The sequence below is a fragment of the Emiliania huxleyi genome (assembly GCF_000372725.1).
Source record: "Emiliania huxleyi CCMP1516 chromosome Unknown EMIHUscaffold_151, whole genome shotgun sequence".
NCBI lineage: Eukaryota > Haptophyta > Isochrysidales > Noelaerhabdaceae > Emiliania > Emiliania huxleyi.
In genome coordinates, this window is record NW_005201080.1 from 63,343 (window position 1) to 82,516 (window position 19,174).

General features: G+C 65.3%; 4 protein-coding genes across 4 annotated transcripts; 3 read left to right on the forward strand and 1 right to left on the reverse strand.

The window, feature by feature from the left end:
- Window positions 1-1,589: 1,589 nt before the first annotated feature.
- On the forward strand, window positions 1,590-4,790 carry EMIHUDRAFT_228857 (hypothetical protein; the record flags this gene model as incomplete). Its single annotated transcript, XM_005786388.1, has 6 exons — window positions 1,590-2,171; window positions 2,448-2,546; window positions 2,910-2,990; window positions 3,420-3,689; window positions 3,888-4,044; window positions 4,315-4,790. The coding sequence occupies 6 exons, from the start codon at window positions 1,590-1,592 to the stop codon at window positions 4,788-4,790; spliced, it is 1,665 nt and encodes a 554-aa protein (XP_005786445.1).
- A 1,340-nt stretch (window positions 4,791-6,130) lies between these two features.
- On the forward strand, window positions 6,131-9,157 carry EMIHUDRAFT_467640 (hypothetical protein). Its single transcript, XM_005786389.1, has one exon. It carries the CDS (start codon window positions 6,165-6,167, stop codon window positions 8,874-8,876), a length of 2,712 nt encoding a protein of 903 aa, XP_005786446.1. The 5' UTR covers window positions 6,131-6,164; the 3' UTR covers window positions 8,877-9,157.
- Window positions 9,158-10,206: 1,049 nt separating this feature from the next.
- EMIHUDRAFT_455621 (hypothetical protein) lies at window positions 10,207-12,590 on the forward strand (the record flags this gene model as incomplete). The annotated part of the gene is made up of 6 exons (XM_005786390.1): window positions 10,207-10,928; window positions 11,221-11,261; window positions 11,433-11,587; window positions 11,771-11,917; window positions 12,017-12,067; window positions 12,241-12,590. The coding sequence occupies 6 exons, from the start codon at window positions 10,207-10,209 to the stop codon at window positions 12,325-12,327; spliced, it is 1,203 nt and encodes a 400-aa protein (XP_005786447.1). The 3' UTR covers window positions 12,328-12,590.
- A 3,560-nt stretch (window positions 12,591-16,150) lies between these two features.
- Window positions 16,151-17,146, reverse strand: EMIHUDRAFT_363602 (hypothetical protein; the record flags this gene model as incomplete). The annotated part of the gene is made up of 1 exon (XM_005786391.1): window positions 16,151-17,146. One exon carries the CDS (start codon window positions 17,144-17,146, stop codon window positions 16,151-16,153), a length of 996 nt encoding a protein of 331 aa, XP_005786448.1.
- Window positions 17,147-19,174: the final 2,028 nt, after the last annotated feature.

Consider the following 19,174-nt stretch of genomic DNA (forward strand, 5'->3'; position numbering starts at 1 on the left):
AAGCGGTGGGCACCAAACCACGGACCTGACGGACGGTGTATGGGACGGCGTCGGCGAGCGCCTCCTTCTTTGTCGTCCACCACACGCAGCAGATCTCCATGGCGGCGGCGGCGGCGGCTGGAGGGAGCAGGAGGGGTGTAGCGGATGTAGAGTGCCTGTCTACATCTCTACAGCTCTACAGCGCTCTACACACACTCTACATCCTCTACACCCTCCCTCAGGGTGGCGGACGACGCCGACAACATCAACAACCAGGCGCGCAAGATGCGTACCAACTACCTGGCTCAACTCCCCCGAGCGGGCCACAACTGGGTCAACGACGTCAAGAACAAGCAAGCGGCAAACGGCCTCTTGGCCTCGGCCCCAGTGCGCAGTGGGGGGTGCCCGCGCCGCCTAGCTCTGCGGACGGGCGGGCCTCTCCACCCTTCACGTACGGATCATGTAGTCCTCACTCACAACTCGCTGTTGTTTCTGTCGTGTGGGATCGCTTGTCATGTGAGACCGCGTTGTGTTCTTGTTTGGTATCGCTTTGTCTTGAGAGAGAGATTTTTAGCAATACCAAACACGTTTTGTTTTTGTCTCACCGCGACATCCAACAGTATAAAAGTAGCGGGACGGAGGCGCACTTGGAGCGCACTTGGAGTGCAGTCATCAGCCTCACATCCAGGGCCGGGGAGCTAAGAAGCGCACCCAGCGGGCCGGATGATCGGGATCGGGTTGCGGGCAAGAGAGCCCTAGCCCCGGGGGTGCGCGTTCGCAGGGAAAGGGCCTTAAAGTAAACACGGGTCTCCGAGGGTTAGCCCCGCGTACCGGGTTTCCCCTTAACTGCAGGACGCCCCCTCTACTCGGAGCTAATGAACACCACACTGCACGCCCCACACCACCACTCTACACTCACTTGCGTCGGCGTTTGAGTAGACCCCCCCGCCTGAGGGCTCACCCCTCGCCTTCCCAGGGTCTCAACCCTCCTTGATTCGCTCTCTTGCTCGTCTCCCGAGCGTTATGCGACGACCGGTATGGCTATGGTCGTTTCCCTCGTTGTTGGTGTCGCTTTCTCCGCTGCCGTCCTTCGTCTCCGCCAGCTTCTCCCGGCTCCACCGCTTCCGAGGGCGTCGACGGCCCGGCCGAGGTCTCCCCGGGCGAGGACGGCGGCATTGGGTCGTGTCGCCTCCCCTCCCAGGGAGGACGGGCCCGTTCTCCCTGGTCGGCGAGTCGCGCTCGCACCCGCGGCCTCTCTATCGTCCTCGGCTCGCCAGGTACATACTTACGCAACACAAGGTCACGCACCGACTGCAACCCCGAGGCGAAGGGCGTATGCACATCCCACAGGTCGAGCCACTCTGAGTGGCTCCGACAGGCAAAAAAAATCTCTCTCTCTCCGACAGGCACGAGAGAGAGAGAAGATCTCAGGCACGCACACGGTCCACTCAGAGTGGACCATGCTATCGTGCACACTGCTCCCACACGTTAGGAAACCACTTCCTACTAATGTGGGCCCGGCTCTCCCGGGGGCTGGCCCATATCTCAAGCGAGACGGCATGCATCCGACCACCGGGCGTTTCTCTTTCTGTGGTTCACGCTCAAACACGATGGCAATGGAGGCGGAAGCGGAGCCCGTCGTCGACGACGGCTGGGAGCAGGTCAAGGAGAACGCGCAGCCGCTCCGCCGCGGTCGGAAGGCCAAGGCGCTGGGCGAGATCGCGGTGGCCGACCGAGCCGCCTCCGACGCGCGCGAGGCGCGGCGCCAGCAGTGGGTCGAGGCGCTCAGGCGGGCAGCCGACGGGGCGGACCCGCTGGCGACGTGGGTCGGCTACATCCGGTGGACGCAGGAGGCGTACCCGACCGGCGGCAAGGAGGCCGGGCTGATGCAGCTGCTCGAGGACTGCGCGTACGGCCTCAAGGACGACTCACGCTACACCGACGACGCGCGGTACCTGCGCGTGTGGATCCAGTACGCCGACTGCGTGCGCGACCCGGAGCAGATCTTCGACTACCTGTACGACCGGCACATCGGCCAGAAATTCGCCCTCTTCTGGGAGGCCTGGGCCTCCGTCCTCGAGACGAAGCGCAAGTACCCCGCCGCCGACAAGGCGTATGAGCGCGGCCTGCTGCTCAAGGCGGCGCCGCTCGACCGGCTGCAGCGCGCGCACCTCAAGTTCCAGCACCGGCAGGTGCAGCTGGTGATGAAGGGCGGGCCGCCCGGCGAGAGCGCCCCCGAGGCCGACGCCGCCCCCGCCGGCCGCGAGCGGCGCGCGCTCAACCGGCTCACGAGGAAGGAGGGCGGATCGAGCCGCAGGCCAACGAGCCAGCGGCCGGCCGCGCCGCTCAAGCCCAGCGGCGCGCCGGGGGCGGGCGGCGCAGCGAACGGCTCGTCGGGCGGCTCGTCGGGCACCATCGGCGGCAACTTCACCATCTTCGACGACGACGCCGCGCGCGCCGATGCGGAGGGCGACGAGGAGGGCGCGAGCCGCGCGGGCGCGTGGGAGGCGGGCACGATGACGCAGCAGGCGAAGGAGAACAGCGCGGCGGCGACGGCGTGGGACGGGGTCACCCTGCCGCAGCGCAAGCCCGCCGGCGCGCCGCAGGGCCCCGCCGAGCCGGAGGGTTGCCCCTTCTCCATCCACGTCGACGACGGCTGCGCCCCCGAGCCGTCCGGCGGCGAACGCGGCTTAGACGCGCGGCCGGCCGGTGCGGGGAGCAGCGTGCGGCTGCGGCTCGACGGGCCTGCGCGGTACGAGCGCGCGCGGGAGGAGGCGCTGCACAGCAACCCGCTCTCGCGCTTCACGGACGGGCGGGGAGGGGGAGGCGCGGCCGCCACGCCGCCGCTGCAGCCCGGCCGCGGCGGTGCGGGCGGCGCGGCGGCGCGAGGCGGCGCGTCCGGCGCCGCAGCGGCCGCGCCTGCGGGGAAGGGCTCGGAGGCGCTCGGCTACGCCCCCGAGCTGCTGCTGCACTCCGGCGAGGAGGTCTGCTTCGAGGAGGTGAGGGAGCGGGTGCGGCACTCGGCCGCAGCGCTGCGCGCCGCCACCGAGCGAGCCTCTGCCGAGGAGGAGCGGCTGCGCGAGGAGGGGGCGGCGAGGGAGGCGGCGGAGGCGGCACGGGAAGCGGCGGAGGCAGAGGCGGCGGCACGGGAGGCAGAGGCGGTGGCACGGGAGGCAGAGGCGGTGGCACGGGAGGCGGAGGCGGCACGGGAGGCAGAGGCGGCGGCACGGGAGGCAGAGGCGGCACGGGAGGCAGAGGCGGCGCGGGCGGAGCAGGCGCGGGCGGCGGAGGAGGCGAGGCTCCGCGCAGAGGCGGCGGCCGCCGCGAGCGCAGCGGCCGAGGAGGCGGAGCGCGCTGCTGCCGAGGCGGAGCGCGAGGAGGCGCGGAAGAATGCGAGCGACCCGAACGCGCGCGCGTGTGGTGGTCACGGGCTGTACGAGGACGCGGATGGCCTGACAGTGCGGCTCGCCTCGGCGCCCACCGACGACGGGCTGACCATCAACACCAAGGCTGCACTCGAGATGCTGATGCCGTCCTTCCGCGACGACGACGACGAGCCGGAGCAGGACCTCCAAGAGCCGCCGGCGCGAGCGCTCTACAGCACCTCCCTCTACAGCACCTCCTCTCGTGGCCAGGGCGGGATGAAGCCGGCCGGGATGATGACTCCACTCCCGCACACGAGCGGCGCGCCGCTCGCCCCGCGCTCGTCGGTGCCGCACGACACCCCGAGGCGAGCCGAGCCGGCCCGGGCGCAAGAGGGCACGCCCGGAGCCTGGCTCGGAGACACGCCTCGGCCGCAGCCCGGCGCCGCCGGGCTGCGGCCAGCCGCCGCCAAGCAGGCCTCGTCGCTGCGCCCGCCCACGCGACTGGCCTTGGACTCGCCGCTCCCGCGAGGCGGCGCGACACAGGCCGCGGCGTCGGGCCACCCACTCGCCGCTCCTCCGCCCTCAGCAGTGCCCGCCGCTGCGCCACCCCGCGACCTGATGGGCGAGGACATGCCGGCCGACACTAAGGCAGCCCTCGCCAAGCTAGACGACGGCCTGCTCAACGGGCAGGGCGCGCCCGGTGAAGAGACGGCCACGAACCCCCCGCCGTCCGCGAGCGGCTTCGGCATCTTCTGCGACGATGCGCCGCCCGCGCCGCCCGCGCCGCCCTCGCCGGCCCCTGCCGCTTCGTTCGGCATCTTCTGCGACGACGCGCCAGCTGCGCAGCCCGCGCCGGCCTCGCCGGCCGCTGCCGCTTCGTTCGGCATCTTCTGCGACGACGCGCCAGCTGCGCCGCCCGTTGCCGCAGCGTCGTCGACTTCGGCCAGCGCGCCATTCGCTGTCTTTGGAGACGCCACCGAGGACATGACCATTAACACCGCTGCCGCCATCGCCTCGTTTGACGACGCCGAGAACTCGGTCGCGCCTGCATGGGGGGGCAGCGCCCGGAAAGCCTTCGCCTTTGAGGTGCATCCCGGCGTGTACCACGACGGCAGCAGCGAGCCTCCGCCCGAGGAGGACATCACGTTTCAGCGCTCGGCCGCCATCGCCGCCTTCACCGACGCCGAGAACGATGCCGGCGCCGAGGCGGTTGCGCGCGCGGTCGCTGCGCGTGAAGCTGCGCTCGCCGCAACGGCAGCTGTGTCGGGCCGGATCGTCGTCTCTAGCCGCCTCCCCGACGGGGCCCCGCCCCCTCCGCCTCTAGCGGCGAGCAGCGGAGCGCGAGCACCACCCGACGCTTCCCCGACCCTTCGCCTCCGACAGCTGCAGGGCGGAGGGCTGCCAGGCGAGCTTGACGGCGAGGGCGGGTCGTTCCTCCTGGGGTGAACGTGTGGTGGCGCGGTGGAGCGATGGAGAGCAAGGCAACGCATACGCAAGACTGGCAGTTGCGCTTGCGGAGAGATTTTTCGTAGATTGAGACGTGGTGAGAGCTCGAGCGAGTCGCGTGGGCTTGTGGTGCGCAGCCGACCCTGTCGAGTCTAAAATAATAAAAGGAGAAGGTAAAGCCGTACAGAAGGAGTAGCCTGCAGGCAGCAGGGCCCAGGGGTGTGCTCTGTGCTTCCGTGTGCTGTTGTCCTGTCCAAACTCCTTGTGAAAAAGGGGGAGATAGGGAAATTTCATCATTCACTTAGGGGACCCCTAGGGTTCTGAGGGCCGGATTTTTTTTTACCTTTTAAGAAACGAGGAGGTTTAGGGGCTTAACTTGCCATTTAAGAGATTGCAGGCAACGGGGGTCCCTCTTTTAAGAGACCGTTTTGCGTTTAAGAAAATCGGCCTCGCCGGCATGCGTCGCTGGGTTCCGCGCCGTTTTCTCCAATACTGCTGTTATTAGGCACAAACCCGCCTCTGAAGACACATCTGTAAGTCTGGTGCACTGGCAGGAGCCATACTCGCATAGGGGGCGCATGCTAGCTGACTGTAGCCAGCTTCCCGGCCTCCGGCGTCTACCTGGAGCCTCCCGGACCATCGACCTCGGGAGCTCTCCCGAACTGTTTAAGCGTTTAAGACCGTTTAAGGAATTGGCGGCCCAGCAGCTCTTAAAACTTGCCCGGGCAAGTTTTAAGCCGTTTAAGCCGCAGGCGCCCCAGGGCCCACCCTTTTAAGCCTAGGGGTCCCCTACCTAAGATCATTCATGCATCACCGTACACCGACACGAGAGAGAGAGAGAGAGACGGAGAGTGTTAGCAATCGTGACAGAGACCGCTTCAGACGTGAGTCGTGAGAATCGACGGACCAACCCCACCAAACAAATCTCACAGTCATAGATCAGTATAAGCTATAACCACTCACACGCGGTTGTTGAGAGTTGTTTTGTGTTTGCACCAATCAATGACAATGGGCCCGGGCGCGCGCATTCTTGATTCTACTACTACGGCTTTACTACTATAATACTATAGAAAATTTTCTACCGACACCGTCCGTACTCTCTATCTACGAACGAACGAACGCCATCTCTCTCCCTCCCTCCCTCGTCCGCCCGCAACCCCGACCGATCCCTCACGAGTTGCCGGAGCGTCGCACTCTCTCTCTGAGTGGTAACAGCCTCGTACCCAGTGGAAACAGCCGCCCCTACGTCCTAGGGATCTCAGGGACAACCAAAACGAACCCCAACACGGGCAAGGAGATCACAGCGTGACTGAGTTGGTCTCTGCAATTCGCGCGGCAGGAACAGCCACACTCCCTCTTTCGACCCTCGCAGCCATGCCGCTTTTCAGCAAGAACAGCCCCGGCTCGCCGCTGATGCCGCCGCCCTCGAGGGAGTACATCGCAAAGGCGCGCGCGTCGCCGCCCAAGAAGCTCGCTCCTCTCGCTCTGCCGTCCGCGGACATCAGCGACGACGCGGCGAAGGTGCCTCGCGGCAAGATCGAGATGCAGCCTGCACTGCTGGCGGAGTTTGCCGGCCTGATCGATGCCATCGGTCCCGCCATCTGCCAGCTCCTGCCGGGCGAGGCCGGCCTCGCCAAGGGTCTCCAGCACATCTTCAAGGCCGTGGTGGACGCCGCGGGCGGCTCGCTCGAGGCCGTCGCCTGCCTGCTCAAGGAGCTGTCCACGGGGCACCTCTTCGACGGCATCAAGCATTTCCTGAGCAACATCGCGACGACGGTTGGCTGCACGCTCGACGAAGTCTACCAGGCCGTGCAGGCGCTGCTCGGCGGCGTGGAGGACCTGACCGGCTCGATCGGCAAGATTGTCGAGTGCATCCTCAAGAATGTCGGCGAGCTGCTCTCCGAGATCAAGAAGGGAGTTGTCGCGCTCCTCAAGTGCATCCTTCCGACCAAGCTCTTCGCCAGCATCGAGGCGCTCGTGGGCGGCATTCTCCGCGAGGTGTCCAGCCTCGTCGACCTGCGCTGCCTCTTTGAGAACATCGAGCACCTCCTGTGCACGGTCTTCTCGGCGGTGCGCTTTCTGCTTCAGAACGTGGCGTCGATCGTCTTTACCATCCTCTGCGACACGAAGAAGGTCGTGGATGGCGTCCTCGTTGCGACGGGCAAGGTTGTCAGCGACGCCATGGGCCTCGTCAAGGAGGTCCTGGGCGACGTCTTCCGCCTGGTCAGGCACGCCCTGTGCGAGGTCGCCATCTTCCTGCGGGGCCTCTTCGGCGGCGTCTCGGGCTTCCTCTGCCACCTCCTGCTCGACATCGAGCAGCTTCTCTGCTCCATCCTCGGCGGCCCGCACCACTGCCTCGGCGCCGTCGACAAGATTGGCTGCGCCATCGGCAAGGTGTTTCCGGCCATCGAGCAGAGCGCGCTGTGCCTCTTCGGCCACATCCAGCGCAAGGGCGTGGACAGCAAGGGCGCGCTCAAGCTCTGCCTGCACGAGGTCTCCGGCAACTTCCTCTGCGATCTCTTCACCGAGCTCAAGGGCTTCCTCGAGATGGTTGCCAAGGCCGTCGGCTGCACGCTGTCCGACGTCTTCGCGGCGGTCCGGATGATCCTGAACGGCGTCGCGTGCGAGACGAGCAAGATTGTGAGCTACATCCTCGCCAACGTGGGCTGCCTGCTGGATGGGGTCAAGAAGGCCGTCGTCTGCCTCCTCAAGAAGGTGCTGCCGGCGGGGCTCTTCTGCAGCATCGAGAAGCTCCTCTCCACCATCCTCTGCAGCGTCGCCAACCTGGTCGACCTGCGCAAGCTCTTCCGCGGGATCTGGGGCCTCGTGGGCGAGGTGCTCTGCTTCACCAAGTTCCTGCTCGCGGGCGTCGGCTGCCTCGTCCGGGAGATTCTCACCGAGAGCGGCGAGCTCGTCAACGGCGTCCTCTGCAAGACGGGCAAGGTGGTGCACAACACGCTCGAGCTCGTCAAGGAGGTGGTGGGCGACGCGCTGTGCTACGTGCACGGCCTGCTGGAAAAGGTCGGCTGCTTCGTGGAGGAGCTGCTGGGCAGCATCGACACCTTCCTCTGCTGGCTCTTCACCGAGGTCTCCAAGCTGGTGGGCGCCATCCTGCACGGCGTGTCTTGGATCCTTGGGCAGGTCAACAAGATCTTCCCCGCGATCTGCGCGCTGCTGCCGGGCATCGACGGCATCGTCAGCGACATCCTCTCGGGCGTCGCCTGCGTCGTCCAGGACGAGCTCGATCAGGTCAAGCTGCTTCTCGAGGCGATCGGCTGCGCCGTGGCGAAGATTCTGAAGCCGATCCGGTGCTTCCTCGAGTTCATCGCCAAGGAGGTGGGCTGCACGGTGAAGGAGGTCTTCTGCGCCGTCAAGGCGCTGCTGTGCGGCGTCGGCGGCCTCGTCGGCAAGACGCTCAGGATCGTGCAGTGCATCCTCGCCAACGTCGGCCGGCTCGTTCAGGACGTGCTCGCGGGCGTCGTCTGCTTCCTGCAGAAGCTCAACCTGCCGTCGATCGGCGAGAAGATCGCGGCGCTTGTCGGCACCATCCTCTGCGAGGTGAGGGACCTGGTGGACCTGCGCGGCCTCTTCTGCAAGATCGCGGCGCTGCTGCACGGCATCTTCGACTTCACCTGCTGCCTGCTCAAGAATGTCGAGTGGCTGGTCTGCACCATCCTCGGCGACGTCACGGCGCTCGTCCGCGACGTGCTCGGCTCGGTGCTGCACGAGCTGTGCGTGGTCCTGGAGGACGTGGCCGTGTTTGTGTACTGCACGCTCGGCGGCGTCAACTGCCTCGTGTCGGCCATCTTCCACGACGTCATCTGCCTGCTCAAGGGGATCCTCTGCCCGAAGCACGACATCTGCTGCCCCGGGACGGCCAAGAGGATGGGCCTCTGCTTCGTGTTCGACCTGCTCAACGGGCTCAACATGGCCTTCGAGCCCTGGCTGGGGTACATCAAGTGCGGCCCGGGCTACGGCCTGCTCGCGGTCCAGGTCAAGCCCTTTGGCGTGCCGCTGATCTACGGCAACGTCTGCGGCCCGGTGCCCTCCTGCCCGGCGCCGCCGCAGCCGCCGGCGTGCAAGTAGACGCGCGGCCGAGCGCGCGCCCGGAGGGGCCACGGCCGGCTCACTGGGATGCCCACTTGCCACCATGCATAGCATGCATAGCATGCATAGCATGCACAGCATGCACATCAGCATGTGCGCGGAGAGAGAGTGAGAGAGAGAGAGTTCATTCGGGGGTGTACGTTCTCTCTCTCTCGGGGTGAGTGTGTGTGTCCAGTGAGAGGGTGTTGGGGGACCGGACCTGGGGGGGGGGTCGCGCGTGTGGGGTCTGCGTTTCATTCGCTCCTTTCCACTTTCATTGAGCGCGCGGCTGTGCGTGCGGCACCGCGGTTTCTTCTGAGGGAGGGTGCAGAGGATGTAGAATGTAGAGCGCTGTAGAGCTGTAGAGCTGTAGAGCGCTCTACATCTCTACACCTCTACAGCGCTCTACACTCTACATAAAATAAATAAATACAACGTACACCCCAAACGAGGGGTGGGAGAAGGACAGGGTCCCCACCTGCACGAGCAGGATCTTGTAAGGACGATCAGGGACACAGGGGAACGGGAGCGGGGAGCGCATCGCGACACGGAGGGGGGCTGGGCAGGGTTCACCCTCACGACAGGGTCCCAGGGATTCCTCTCTCGTATAGGACAGGTTGCACCCGGCGGCACGGGGGCAAGCGCGGGCCTCCTACTGGTTGCGCTCTCCTAGTTCTCCTGCTCCTGACAAGGGACAGCGACAGGCTCGCAGCACGGTGGACTCTCTATCCACTGGCGATCTCTCTCGACTAGCGACCTTCCTCCGACTTCTCACCGGCAGTCTCTTCTACCACAGGCAGACTGACACGTGGGTGGCAGTGGCGGTGATAGGAGTCTCCCACTCTGTGGGCCTCGCTAGAAGTGCGACCCCTGCGCGTGTCCTCGCCCTTGAAGGGGAAGGGGCTGTGTGTCTGTGCATGTGTACAACATGTGTGTGTGTGTGTGTGTGTGTGTGTGTGTGTGTGTGTGTGTGTGTGTGTGTGTGTGTGTGTGCTCGCTCGCTCGCTCTCGCGCGCCGCTTGCGCGATCGCGCGCGCGCGCTGCGCGAGCCGCCCTGCCCGCTGCGCTGCTAGGGTTGCGCTGCGGGAAGGGCTCGGCGGCCGTTCCTAGAGCTCCTCGTCGCTCCCCCCGTATAGCGAGGGCTCGTTGGACTCGACTACACTCTACATCCTCTACACCACAGCAAGTTGGGTTTCTTTGCCTTCGTGGATCGGCCAAAAGAGCGACGGCACCGCGGGCACTCCGCGGAGAGGTTGCAACGCCTCCGGACATGGCGAGCGCGTCCGCGAACAACGCTGTGGTAGTCGCCCTCTATTGAGCGCTCTACCGGATGGCCAGCCGCATCGACGCCGATCCCGCGCTCAAGGCCCTCGTGCCGTCACTCGCTCCCGAGCGGCACTATGACCACGAGCGTGAGGAGTGGTGCACTCTCTACCCGTTCTCGGATGAGCGGCGCGGCTACACGGCTCTCGCGCTCCTCTTTCTGGGCGCGCCGCTGTACAGGCCGGCGCGAGGGAAGCCCGAGTCGCTGCGCGAGTGGTTGAGTGGCAAGTTCCGTGTGGACGAGGCCTCGCACGACCGCGGCCCTCAGCTCGACGCGGCTTTTGCGGCGCTCTCCGAGCTCAACCTGCTGATCGCCGCTGCGGAAGGGCTGCCGCGCTCCCGGCTGCCTCAGCCCAGCAGCCGCGGCGGGCGCTCGGCGGTGGCGTCGGCGGTGCTTGACGCGATGCCGGGCCCTGTGGGCGGGCCGTCGGGCGAGCAGCCGCTGCTACTGGCGGCGCACCCGATGCAGCTCTCCGCCTCCTTCGGCCGCTCCCTTATCCTCGTCACGCAGCACGGCGCTGGCGGCTCTCACGGCTGGCTCGTCAACAAGCCGTCGGCGATCCGGCTCCGGCACGCGGCCAGGCTGCTCGGCCTGCGGGTTCAGCAGAAGGAGCTGGGCCACCTCGGCCGGAACCGCGTGTACGTCGGCGGGCCGGTGGCGGGCCCGCTCCTCGCCCTCCACCCGCACCGCTCGCTCCTCGACGCCGACGCCGACGGCGAGGATGAGTCGTACGACGAGGAGGAGGAGGGCGAGGACGACCCCATGCTGGGGGCGATGAGCGCGCACGAGCAGCGCGGCGTGGCGCGCCCGCGCGGCGAGGCGGCGCACGGCACCCTCGGGCACGGCACCCTCGGCGCGTCCCTCCTCCACCCGGCTGGGCCGCTCTACGCTTCCCGCGTCTCGAGCGCGCCGCTCGCCCCTTCCGACCCACCTCGCCTGGGCCGCTCGCGGAACCTTCTCGGAACCTTCTCGGAACCTTCTCGTAGGCGCCTGGCTTGCCTCCGCCAACCGGCTCGTCAGCGCGCGCGCGGCTTCGCCCGAGGACTTCAAGCTCGTGCTCGGTCCGCCGCGCCGCTTCGCCTCCCACGCCCTCGCCCGCCCCCGGCCCCGCCCCTCCCCCGCCCCTGCCTCCTGCCTCCTGCCTCCTGCCTCCTGCCTCCTGCCTCCTGCCTCCCCCACTCGGGAGAGCGGCGCCGCGTCTCGACGGGGTGGCGCTCCCCTCCGCCGCGCAGGCAGCTCGGCCTGGGGCCCCGCGCAGCTCGACGGCGAGTACGAGTTGGGCGAGTGGTACGGCGCGCGGCCAGACGCCGCCGAGCTCCGCTCCATTTGCCTCGCGCAGCCGCGCCACCGCTTCGGAGGCGGCGCGCCGCGCAGCGGGGGCGTGCCTGTCTGCAGCTCGCCGGCGACCGCTGCGCAGCCTCGCGCCTGCTCCACGCTCGCGTCGAGCAGCACACCCCCTTGCAGCAGCTCGGCGGGCGAGGGTGGCGGTGGCGGCGGCGCAGTAGGCAAGGCGGACGGCGAGAGCGGCGGCGGCGAGAGCGGCGCGTCGTCGTCGTCGTCGCTCGACGAGGCCGATGAGCTTGACGAGATGATTGGACGAGGCGAGGAGGAGCTCTGGGCAATGATGGCCGCGCAGCAGGCCGACGGAGGCGCCCTCAATCGGACGCAGCGGCAGGAGCGCCCCATTGCCACTCGCTTCGACTCTCCGTGTTGCTCAGTCGAGATGGCCGGCCTGTTTAAATAGGTCCACCTGCACACGCTGCTGGATGAGCAGCTGGCGCGCATTGCCGCTCGCTCACAGCCCCACCACTGTCAGGCAAGCCGGAATCGCAGCGCTCTCACCGCCGCCGGCTGGCACGGGCCGCAGGTGCCGCATGCTGGCCAGCGCGCGTGGGGGAGGCTGCTTCGCTCTCTCGGCGGCGAATACGCCGACATAGCGTCACTCGCTTACGCGCAGGAGGGCGATGCGCGCCGCTGCCCCCCCCCCCCCCCCCCCTGTCTGAGCTGGGCATGCGAGACCCTCTTGCCCGCCCGTCACAGGAAGAGCAGTGCACGCAGTTGCTCGACGCGGAGGGCGACGACGACGACATCCACTTCGAGCAAACCTACGAGGACGAGGAAGAGTGAGGGCGTGGCAGAGGCAGGGCGATTGAGGGATGGGTACGGAGACTAGGAGGTTCATACTGACGTCTCTTTGGTGAGTGTCGAGTCGGAGCGACGGAGTCACACACAGGCAGGAACGCGGCACCCTGTGCCCACGAGTGCCGGCCAAGGGCGCAGAGGCACCGGGCGCGAGAGTGAATGCCTCTGAGTGTATGCTGTACGCGGGTGGAAAGAGCGCGCCGCTCACAAATCTTCTTCAACACATGAGTTATGACGGTAATACTAATAGTCGCGAATCCAAAGGCCGAGAAGCGCGTCGCGCACGCGCGTGCGCGAACGCGCGTCTATCGCCGCACACTCCCGGCCGTGTGGGACGCAACACAACCAGCCCCCGTTCACGTCCCATATTGAAGGAAACCTGCAAGCACTGCAACGTACAGACAATGGATGAGCGCCCAGCAAGGCTAAAAACGCTCTGTTGGTGGCGGACGTGGCGCTCCCCCAACGGAGGGTAGTGCCGGATCGACAGGCGGACCCGCTGCTTCGCCACAAATACAGGTACACACTCGTTGCAACTTACGGCTATACGAGCGGTTTGGCACCCACATCCAGCTCCTTCCGTTTGAGAATGTAGTATCCAACAGCAACGCCAAGCGCAGCGCCAGCACCAACCGCTCCTGCAGTCACACCGCCGAACGCCAAATAGATGAACGGGATCTCGACGGGCAGGAACGCAAGCACAGAGTCTTGCAGCGCGAGCAGCAGCGCGAGGAGCAGCCCGAGGTTGGCGCGCATGTTGGACGGCCGGGGCGAAAGCGGGCTTTTATGTCCGTATCAAAATCGATGCCAAAAGAGCGCATCCACGCCGAAACCGCACTTTTCAACCCTGAAGAAGGCGTATCGGGCCGCCCAAGGAGGGACGGGAGAAAGAACGCTCGAGGCAGCCGCCACAACACAGCAGAGGACTGGGCTTCAGCCTCCCACAGCCCACTTGTCCACTCCCCACCACCATAGGTACCGCCCTTCATTCATGCTTCAATCAAATCCGGCCGGCCACTACTCGAGTATCTACAGACCTGGTGTTGAGCAAGTACCTCCTATGGCGCTACACAGACCTTGTTATTGAGAAGGAAATACCTCCTATGGCTACACACACGTTGTTATTGAGAAGGATTACCTCCTATGGAGCGGCCGCACACTGCTCGGTACCCCCGCCCCCCTGCACACCTAAGCCCATGGCCGACCCCCCCCCAGCAGCAGCGCTCTGCTGCTGGGGGGTTCGGGACCCCCCCCCCCCCCAGCAGCAGCGCTCTGCCTGTGGGGGGTGCTGGCATCTCTGTACAGACAGCAGCACACTCCAGTGAGGGAGGGCGAGACGATCGAGGGGTCCCGTACCATGCGGAATCGACCCTATCCAGTGCTCAAGTGCTCAAGACAGCAGCTGTAAGTAGCATGCGTGCGAGAATTTATGGTCGGCATCAAAATCAGTGGTCTCACCGGCGGGGCCTCCTACTGCCAACCGGGCGGTGCGGGGCACGCCAGCCTCTCTTCTACGCCTCTCGTGCCTCGCGGCGCCTCTGCTTCAAGGAGGGAAGATACGGCTCTCGCAGCCCATCATACGCCGTGGCGGACCTGACAGTTTTGCCGCGACGGGCGCGCGCGCGTTTTCGAAAAAAGAAAAGGACGGGGGGATGACAGCTCAGTCGATCGATTTGCGACAAGCGAGCGATCCGAGGATCGAGCGGGTGGGCGATAGGCTAGGGAGATCAGCGCTGATCGATCAACGTCAGCGAGACGCCCGAGTGAGTGGCTCATATACGCGCCTATGTGTGGTATACTCCGGCACGCCGAAAGTGGAGCTAAAAAGTCGTCCTTGACTTCTCAGCGCCCTGACGGCCCGCCGATGGCAGACCCGACTCCCTCCATCCGCATGGCGCCGCCCGATGGTGCCGGTAACCCTATTCCGGAGCGGTTTCTCCTAGGGTTAGCGCCGAAAAAGCCGGCTCCCTTAGCTCCGGCTAGGGCTAAGGGGCCTCCGAAGCCGACCCGAGGAAGGGCCGACTTAAGGGTTAGTATAGCGGGCCGATAAGGCTGCCCACACCCGCGAGGATGGCTGTGTGTTTGCCTCCCCGACTCGGACGGCCGCCTCAGAGGGCGGGAGTGCTTCCTATCGCCCTCTCACCCGCGGGTGATGGCCGAGTCCACGGAGCCGCACGCTGCCTCTCCTTCGACGCAAGGCTCCGACTTCTATAGAGAAAACCCCATCTGCACCAGCGTTTTAAAGTGAAATCGTCAAGAGAAATCGATGCCCCGGGCTGGGCTTTGGGGTAGGCAGCCACCTTTTTGAAGGTGAGGCGTATCTGCCGACCTGTGAAGACGCTTTACTTGCGAGCAGTGCGAGGACCAGATGGCGCGAGGGCACCGCAACATGGCTAAGGAGGCAGGGAAGCTTCTGCTCCAAGACGGCCGCTCAGGACCGCAAAATGGTGTTCCTGAAGGTTGTGTCAGTCGGGCTGGCCAGTCCCCGGGGCCTGACGGTCCAATGTTTCCCTCAAGAGTACTTCTCCCCTACCCCACCCTTCCACTTTAGATGTGTCGGACCATGCGGGGCGCGCGCACTAAGACAGTGATGGTAGCTCACCTAACCCGTCGCACCAGGGCTCCAATTCCATCTCTCGCTCGCGGATCTCGATCCTACCGTGCCAGTACGGCGGTCTGGGCACGAAATTATTCCTCCCCCAGCGGTTCATGAAGATACAAAAGAAGAAACCGGCGTCGCCAGTGTGAACAGCGACTTTTGAGAGCTCACAGCTGCTGCCGAGCGCTCTGTGTCGCCCTGAGCTCAGAGAGCCGCCCTCTGCGCGCGGGGCCTGGCGCACGCGATCCGGGCCATGCCGTTTAGCCGCCCCTTTGCCTGCCAGAAGACCAGCGCCCGCTGCCAGCGCAGCTGGAGTGGCGTCATGATTTGGGCCGCGTGCGGCGGGGCGGCGTCGCGAAGCCGACAGAGCTAAACCTGCCTGCCACACCGGCCTCTCTCGCCTCTCCAAGGGCGGCACCGCGTAGCACTGACTCACACACGCCCCTCCTCCGCGCGCGGGCGCGCGGCGCAGCCGCAGGCCGCTGCGGCGGTTCTGCTCCGCCCTTGCGCCGCGGCCTCATCGCCGCTGCCGCCGCCGACTCGGCAACGGACCATTCCGGACCCGTAAACGTGCCCCACACACCACCCCGGCTCGTCCCCGAGTAGGCGCGCGTGTCTGCGGCTCACAACCCGCGCGAAAGCGCGCGGCTCGGCCTTAGAAGGCGTCGGGAGGCAGCGGAAGACCGCGCTACTTTCGACGTGACCTAGCCGGTCGCCCAAGGCAGCAGCACGGCATAACGGACCATTCCGGACCCGTAAACGTGCCCCACACACCACCCCGGCTCGTCCCCGAGTAGGCGCGCGTGCCTGTGGCTCACAACCCGCGCGAAAGCGCGCGGCTCGGCCTTCGAAGGCGTTGGGAGGCAGCGGCCGAGCCCGCCTTCACCGTGACGCCGATCAAGTGCCTAAGGCGGTAGGCGGATCACCGCACTTCTCCCCGGCGAGATGAGGCGCTCTGCGCTAGAGGAGAGGCGGAGTAGACTGAGAGGAGCGACGGTGACTATCGTGTGTGCTCCAAGTAGCCCTTGTGTTCGCGCTATCGCGTGGCGGCGGTGTGTGATTTTTCGCCGCCGAGACGGTCACGTCTCTAAGGCGTGCTGTGCTTACTTTGTGTGTGTACCGGCGGGAACGTGTTTTGATACCGATTCCTTTTGCCTGCCGCTGCGGCGTGCCTCCGCCCCATTGCCCTCTCTGCGCTAGAAGTGCTGACTAGCCCGCGAACGGGCAGAACGGGCTGTCCTCGCATACTCCGGCAAGGATGGTGCCGACAAGCGCCGCGATCTTCTCGCCGATCGACGGCAGGTTGAGCTTCTGCAGGAAGCAGACGACGCCCGCGAGCACGTCCTGAACGAGCCGGCCGACGTTGGCGAGGATGCACTGCACGATCCTGAGCGTCTTGCCAACGAGGCCGCCGACGCCGCACAGCAGCGCCTTGACGGCGCAGAAGACCTCCTTCACCGTGCAGCCCACCTCCTTGGCGATGAACTCGAGGAAGCACCGGATCGGCTTCAGAATCTTCGCCACGGCGCAGCCGATCGCCTCGAGAAGCAGCTTGACCTGATCGAGCTCGTCCTGGACGACGCAGGCGACGCCCGAGAGGATGTCGCTGACGATGCCGTCGATGCCCGGCAGCAGCGCGCAGATCGCGGGGAAGATCTTGTTGACCTGCCCAAGGATCCAAGACACGCCGTGCAGGATGGCGCCCACCAGCTTGGAGACCTCGGTGAAGAGCCAGCAGAGGAAGGTGTCGATGCTGCCCAGCAGCTCCTCCACGAAGCAGCCGACCTTTTCCAGCAGGCCGTGCACGTAGCACAGCGCGTCGCCCACCACCTCCTTGACGAGCTCGAGCGTGTTGTGCACCACCTTGCCCGTCTTGCAGAGGACGCCGTTGACGAGCTCGCCGCTCTCGGTGAGAATCTCCCGGACGAGGCAGCCGACGCCCGCGAGCAGGAACTTGGTGAAGCAGAGCACCTCGCCCACGAGGCCCCAGATCCCGCGGAAGAGCTTGCGCAGGTCGACCAGGTTGGCGACGCTGCAGAGGATGGTGGAGAGGAGCTTCTCGATGCTGCAGAAGAGCCCCGCCGGCAGCACCTTCTTGAGGAGGCAGACGACGGCCTTCTTGACCCCATCCAGCAGGCAGCCCACGTTGGCGAGGATGTAGCTCACAATCTTGCTCGTCTCGCACGCGACGCCGTTCAGGATCATCCGGACCGCCGCGAAGACGTCGGACAGCGTGCAGCCGACGGCCTTGGCAACCATCTCGAGGAAGCCCTTGAGCTCGGTGAAGAGATCGCAGAGGAAGTTGCCGGAGACCTCGTGCAGGCAGAGCTTGAGCGCGCCCTTGCTGTCCACGCCCTTGCGCTGGATGTGGCCGAAGAGGCACAGCGCGCTCTGCTCGATGGCCGGAAACACCTTGCCGATGGCGCAGCCAATCTTGTCGACGGCGCCGAGGCAGTGGTGCGGGCCGCCGAGGATGGAGCAGAGAAGCTGCTCGATGTCGAGCAGGAGGTGGCAGAGGAAGCCCGAGACGCCGCCGAAGAGGCCCCGCAGGAAGATGGCGACCTCGCACAGGGCGTGCCTGACCAGGCGGAAGACGTCGCCCAGGACCTCCTTGACGAGGCCCATGGCGTCGCTGACAACCTTGCCCGTCGCAACGAGGACGCCATCCACGACCTTCTTCGTGTCGCAGAGGATGGTAAAGACGATCGACGCCACGTTCTGAAGCAGAAAGCGCACCGCCGAGAAGACCGTGCACAGGAGGTGCTCGATGTTCTCAAAGAGGCAGCGCAGGTCGACGAGGCTGGACACCTCGCGGAGAATGCCGCCCACGAGCGCCTCGATGCTGGCGAAGAGCTTGGTCGGAAGGATGCACTTGAGGAGCGCGACAACTCCCTTCTTGATCTCGGAGAGCAGCTCGCCGACATTCTTGAGGATGCCTCGACAATCTTGCCGATCGAGCCGGTCAGGTCCTCCACGCCGCCGAGCAGCGCCTGCACGGCCTGGTAGACTTCGTCGAGCGTGCAGCCAACCGTCGTCGCGATGTTGCTCAGGAAATGCTTGATGCCGTCGAAGAGGTGCCCCGTGGACAGCTCCTTGAGCAGGCAGGCGACGGCCTCGAGCGAGCCGCCCGCGGCGTCCACCACGGCCTTGAAGATGTGCTGGAGACCCTTGGCGAGGCCGGCCTCGCCCGGCAGGAGCTGGCAGATGGCGGGACCGATGGCATCGATCAGGCCGGCAAACTCCGCGAGCAGTGCAGGCTGCATCTCGATCTTGCCGCGAGGCACCTTCGCCGCGTCGTCGCTGATGTCTGCGGACGGCAGAGCGAGAGGAGCGAGCTTCTTGGGCGGCGACGCGCGCGCCTTTGCGATGTACTCCCTCGAGGGCGGCGGCATCAGCGGCGAGCCGGGGCTGTTCTTGCTGAAAAGCGGCATGGCTGCGAGGGTCGAAAGAGGGAGTGTGGCTGTTCCTGCCGCGCGAATTGCAGAGACCAACTCAGTCACGCTGTGATCTCCTTGCCCGTGTTGGGGTTCGTTTTGGTTGTCCCTGAGAGACTATGGAAAGAAGTTCACGTCATCACGGTTAAAACGGCTGTTAACGGTCGCGACGTGGTCAATATGTCGTGACAGCGGCTGCGAAACGACCGACAGCAGCAACGACAGCAGCAACGACAGCTGGTGACAGCTGGTTGGTTGGTTGGTGACTGACTGCTGGTGACAGCTGGTTGGTGACAGCTGGTGACAGCTGGTGACAGCTGGGGAAAGCCAGCTGCCAGGGAGGAGTGAAAGGCACCCAAGAACAGTGACAGCCATAGTGACAGTGACAGTGAAGCCAGTGAACGCCAGCGACAGGCGGTGACAATGTACCGTAGGGTACCGAACTTAAGGTAAGGTAGCTTGAGTTAGGGAGCCCTTTTCCTCTTACCGAACTCCTGTTGTAATGTACCTAACTCCTGCTACCCACCTCTCGGTCCAGCCGGACCGGCACACGGGCCACGCGGCCGGCACACCACTCTGAGGCATCGCTCCCTCCTACGCTACGACCTACGAGCACCACGCTCGAGTACGAGTGCCTACGCTACTAGATGCCCTACTCCTCCTCCTCCTCCCCTTCTTCATCTTTTTTTTCTTTCTCCCTTTTTTTCTTTTTTTTTTTTTTTTTTTCTTATTTATTTTTTTTTTTTTTATTTTTTTTTTTTTTTTTTTTTTTTTTTGTTTCTTTTTTTTTTTTTTTTTT

Bases quoted from the DNA above. Each gene is read 5' to 3' on its own strand.
- EMIHUDRAFT_467640 (XM_005786389.1), top strand. From the start codon at position 6,165: ATGCCGCTTTTCAGCAAGAACAGCCCCGGCTCGCCGCTGATGCCGCCG.